The sequence below is a fragment of the Austrofundulus limnaeus genome, unplaced genomic scaffold, assembly GCF_001266775.1.
Source record: "Austrofundulus limnaeus strain Quisiro unplaced genomic scaffold, Austrofundulus_limnaeus-1.0 Scaffold11, whole genome shotgun sequence".
In the NCBI taxonomy this organism is placed as follows: Eukaryota; Metazoa; Chordata; class Actinopteri; order Cyprinodontiformes; family Rivulidae; genus Austrofundulus; species Austrofundulus limnaeus.
The window spans coordinates 99563-104923 of record NW_013952413.1 but is presented as its reverse complement, the minus strand read 5'-3'; the positions used below and the strand labels follow the sequence as shown (position 1 = coordinate 104923).

Below are 5361 nucleotides of genomic sequence, written 5' to 3'. Positions count from 1 at the left end.
GATGATGATGATGATGATGATGATGATGATGGATGCTCTGACAGTGTGAACGCATGGATCCTATTAACTGTTCCATCATGGAAATAAGTCCTTAGAATAGTTTGGTCAGAAAGTGCTTTTAAGATAAGCCCTACAGGGCCAGCAGATGGCATCATCCATTGTTTGCTGATGCATCTCAGTAATCCAGGTAAAAAATCAAAAAGAAAAAAATTGTATAGGTCTTCTGGACGGGTTCTTCAGGCTTAAGCCTGAATTTTACCTGAAACTCTCAGACTGAAGAAGTCTCTTGGAGAAGAGATGAAACGTTTCATTAGAGAAGAACCCGTCCAGAAGACCTATACAAATTTTTTCTTTTAAATTTTTAATGTGATGCGTTCATGATTAGGAAGACCTCTCAGCCTTCCTGTGAAAGTGTAGTTTTTCACATAAAAGAATGAAACAAAAGTAGCATGTACTGCAAAGTGTTGGTCAGTCAGTCTGGATAAGCTCTATATAAATAACATGATGGCAAAATAAATGTAAGAACAAACTCCAAATTAAGATTGAAACTTTTTGTTTGTTTCCTTCAATAGTACACACAAACTCAACTTATGGTTGTTATGATTGGCTTAGTTTCCACTCCTAATTATCTGTAAGTACCTTTTTTTATCTGTTTGTTTTACATTTGGGACCACAGTTTACCTACTTACATACTGCATCGCTACATTAGAGCTGTTTGTGAGATTGTGTAACAATGAAGGAAAATGGGAGAGGGTTACGCCAAGAACAACACAAAACTCCCATCTCTAATTCTTATCTGTGTGTGTGTGATTACAATCATTTTGGGATTTTTTTTCTTCCTCCCAACAACGTTTTTCTGAATGTGTGTGCAGTGCATAGTGTATAAGCTCAAGTTCAACTGTGTGGCAAAGTTCTTATTTTTTTAATGTGACATTTTAATAACTTTATTAACAAGCAAACATCTGTGCATACATGTGCAGAATATATGAAAAAAAATGTTCCTGAAACTTTTTGAGGTTTTGCATGTAATCTATTTAGCACTGACTTTTTCATTTTTTTTAATTAAATAATTTTTTTAGAAGTTCTGATGCATTCAGTGCATGTAAAAAAACACAAGCTAAAAATCAGTTTAAAAACTTTTATTCGAAAATGATTTAAAAAGACGATGCACAGAAAAAACTATGAACGCAAATAAAAAATTGTTTCAAATAAATAAGAAAAATAAATAAAATATAAAAATAATAAAAACATGATTTCTTTTTTTTGCTTTTTTTAAAAATGCTGTTGCCGGTTTTTGTTTTGTTTTGTTTTTTCAATTATCTCTTTTAAGTCAAGTTAAGACTGTTTGCAGGTCCTGATCCAGGTTTTAGAACACATCAGTGGAACAACTTTAAGCAGCCTCTGTTCATTTGACATGGATCATAAAGCACACTTAAAAACTGCTGAGTTGAATGAAAAAGATGAAAATGACAAAGTGCCACATTAATATTTCTGGCTTTATCTCTGTCCATTTACTTTTCCATATACTTTCTCCTTTCACTCTTGTCCCCATTCCTTTAGCTTTACATATTTGATCTGTTTTCCCTCTCTGTCCTTCTGTTTTTCTATTTGTCTTTCTTTTACTTCCAGTCTTCATCCAGTCTAACTATTTTTTTCCTTTCTCTCCAAGGTGCTGAAGATAATAGTTGCCTTCCTGCATCTGGTTGCCCTGACATCTGCACGTGCTCAGATGGTGTGGTGCGATGCAGCAACAGAGGGCTGCGCACTCTACCCAAAGGCATTCCCAAGGACACCACTGAGCTGTGAGTCAGGCAATCACACAGTGTAACACACGCCTGCATACATTTGTGATTGCAACGAGCAAAATAACACAAAGTACAGCACAAAATACAGGCATCCAAATGCACCAAAATGGGCATTTTCGTCAGCACTCTACGACAGCGCAACTCTGCCAAGTCACGACAAACATATATAAAAACAAATAATAATGCTTTGCTGCAGCTCAGCGCTGATGTATCAGTTAGCCCTCTGCCGCTTCAGGAACTAGCAAATAATTTATTGAAAGCGCACTCACAGAACTGGCTGCGTTTACGGTTCAGTTAGTCCAAGTACTGTTGTGTTCATGAAGCTTAAGCACACGCAATCATTTCAATCCCTCCACTGCATCCTGTTATACCGCCAGAGCACCAAAACCTGTGAGGAAATATTGAAAGGTGAATTCAAATATTTTTATGCCCATGCGTATGTGTGTGTGTGTGTGTGTGTGTGTCCAAAATATCCCATGAACCATTGAACGTCAAATTTTTACTAGTAATGAATGGAAGCACATGCTGCAACTCTGTCTTTTCTTAACATACACTGAAAAAAAACAGAGTGGTAGGCTTAGTCATTAATAAGACCTATGAGTTTCACTTTGTCTGTTTTGTTTATGAAGAAGAATCCAATAAAGGTTCTTCAAAACCGCCACCTGGTGGTGAAGTCTTGAACTACAACAAGAGCAATGCTTACTCTYTCTGTAGCTGTGAGGTGTCATGCTACAATATTGTGCTTGACGCATGTGCACTGTCATAAAGAACTTGTATGATTTACTAGAAAAAAATCCTCGTAACAATTTGCACTAATGTTTGTTAAGTACAGTATATGCAACAAATTCAAGTGATATTTACTCATCATTATCTTGTAAAAATTATTAAGGATATGGTTAAAGATTTGTGAATAAATCAGGTAAAGTTTACTTAATTTGATCAAGTATATGTTACAAGATTTAATTGAGCAAATTAAGTAAAATTTACCTGATTTATTCACAAATCTTTAACTATATTCTTAATAACTTTTACTAGACAATGATGAGTAAATATTACGTGAATTTAAATTTTTAAATTTACTTAACAAACATTAATGCAAATTGTTACAAGGATTTTTTCAAGTAAATCATACAAGTTATTTTTTAAGTGTAGTTTTATATTCTTGCCTGAAAGGCGGTGGGCGACATGCATTTCCTCAAGGAACGGTAGGCCTTTAACTTTATATTGCTGTGTATTTGCAGTTAAACGGAACCTGGCAGAAATCTGTGTAATTAAAAATGTAGATCGATAAAGGAAGCGCCTATAATGATAGTAATTGTTCGAATTGATATAGTATAAAAACAAGGCCAAAACGATGTTAATCAAGATTAGGAAATTTAGAGAGTACTGAAAACTAAATCTCTACCAGTAATAGTGAAATATTGCATTCACTTGCAGAAATGCTCACACAGCTCCATGCACTCGCGTAAACACAAACAGAAAACTCTCTTAGCTGTGAAATAGGTCTGTGCTACAGGGTCAATAGCAGTGATTAGGTATTGATCAGGCTGAAGAAGACACTCCATCATACTGTCCACATAACCTACTTATGACCTGAGGGAGAGACGAGAGACTATTAGATCATAAAGAAAATGTGTGCATCTGTGTGAGCTTGAATATAAATGTTTGTCTTGTGTCCCATACTTGTAGGTAAATGTTTYATTCAGATTTGACACAGTCTTAAGTTTAATCTTATTATTTTTCTATGCCATACAGAAAATACAACTTTGTAGTAAGCCTGTAGTAACAGTCCTGCAGACTGCCACTGTAAGAGGCAGTGATAAAACAAAACGTTGTGACCAACATTTCCCTTTTACTAAAATGAAATTAATTGTCACAAAGAAGAACCAAGTTAACTAAACTGTGCCACTTACAGCCATGATTACGGAATCTGTTTGTTGAAAACCAAGCAAGCTTTCAACAAAAAGGCCACATGGATAAACTTGATTTAATCTATTTATTTGATTTTATGTTACTTATTGACAGTCAAGTCACATTATGATGTGTTGCTCCTTGTCTTGTTTGTTTCTTCGTACCATATGTTTGTATGGTTTTAAATTTCTTCCAATATTTACGAGGTTTTAGTTGGAGCTTTTATGAGTTTTGTTTATTTATCGCTGTCTAATACTGAACCATAAAAGCAATTGCGCAATCTTTTGGCCTTGTGCCAGGTTAAACTGCGGTGTGAAGACATCAGTTTCAATGTGGAAATTTATTTATCCAAGATGAGTTTATCATTTTTGTTTATATTGAAGAGATCACCATGATGATTTGAACAACTGATCATGTTCATGCTTTTCTTCTATAATAGTCACAAGAAGCTTGTGCACGACTACAGCTTTCTGATTAATAACACAGAATATATCAGCTTGATTGTGGCTTTATGCATAATTGTGCTATTCCCACCTCCAGAACCAGACTCTCCCACAAGGCACACATTTTAAATTGCAAGTTGCTAAATTGCCCACAATTGTAAATCTGCCTCTAAATCTTTTTAAACCACTAAACTCCAGTTTTCTCATTTAGGCAAATAGATTACATAATTTTAAACAATAGCTGTGGTAAAGTTTTGCAAAAAGAATGAATGAAGCAAAAAGTTTAAACACCTTTCATCTTCATCTTGTCTGGATTTTGTCTCTGTTTTCCAAGATTTATACCATCGTTTGTCAAACTGAAATATGTAACAATCAAAATAACTTCCCCTGGTGGTTATCTTTGTGTAAAAGTGCCACATGCTAAATTATCTATACATTTCTTTCTTGCAGATACCTGGAGGGTAATATGCTGACATCTGTGCCCAAGGAGCTGGCAGCCCTGAAGCAGCTGTCACTGGTGTATGTAGAATAACCATGAACCAACTCGACAGGAATCTTTGTTGTCGTTTATAAAACTTGTGTCTTTAAATTAACTTTGTATTTGCTCATTTACTTTACACAGGGACCTCAGCAACAATAGCATTAGCACCGTAGCTCCATATACCTTCAGCAACATGACTCAACTAGCAACACTGTAAGTTTACATGGATACAAGCATGTCATGCTTTTAGCCATAGATATTTGTAATACATAATCTGTGTGTTAATTTGAAGTTTTGTCTGTTCTGAATTTCAAATTTTGTGTTTGCATCTTTATTTTTTCTCCTTTGAACTTTCCTGTCTGTCCTTATGTTTCTGTCCTCTTTTTTTTTTTACCTCATACAGCGGGTAAAATAAGTATTGAACACGTCAACATTTTTGTCAGTAAATATATTACTAGAGGTGCTAATGACGTGAAATTTTCACCAGATGTCGGTAACAACCCAAGTGATCCATACATACAAAGAAATCAAACCATAAATGTCCAGAAATGAAGTTGTAATAATGTGGAATGGCACAGGGAAAAGTATTGAACACATGTACTGAAATTTATCTAATACTTTGTACAAAAGCCTTTGTTGTCAATGACAGCAAACAGTCTTCAAATCTTGAAGGTTTCGTGGACCTCTTCTATGAACTCTGATCTTTAGTTCTTTCCATAGA

At 34.9% G+C, this 5361-nt stretch overlaps 1 protein-coding gene across 1 annotated transcript in view; it reads left to right on the top strand.

Moving 5' to 3' along the window:
• slit3 (slit homolog 3 (Drosophila)) overlaps positions 1-5361 on the top strand; it is a gene marked incomplete in the record, with an annotated part of 256337 nt that overhangs the window by 215777 nt on the left and 35199 nt on the right. The window contains 3 exon segments of the mRNA XM_014001945.1: positions 1670-1802; positions 4610-4678; positions 4782-4853. Coding sequence (XP_013857399.1) covers positions 1670-1802; positions 4610-4678; positions 4782-4853 — 274 coding nt within the window.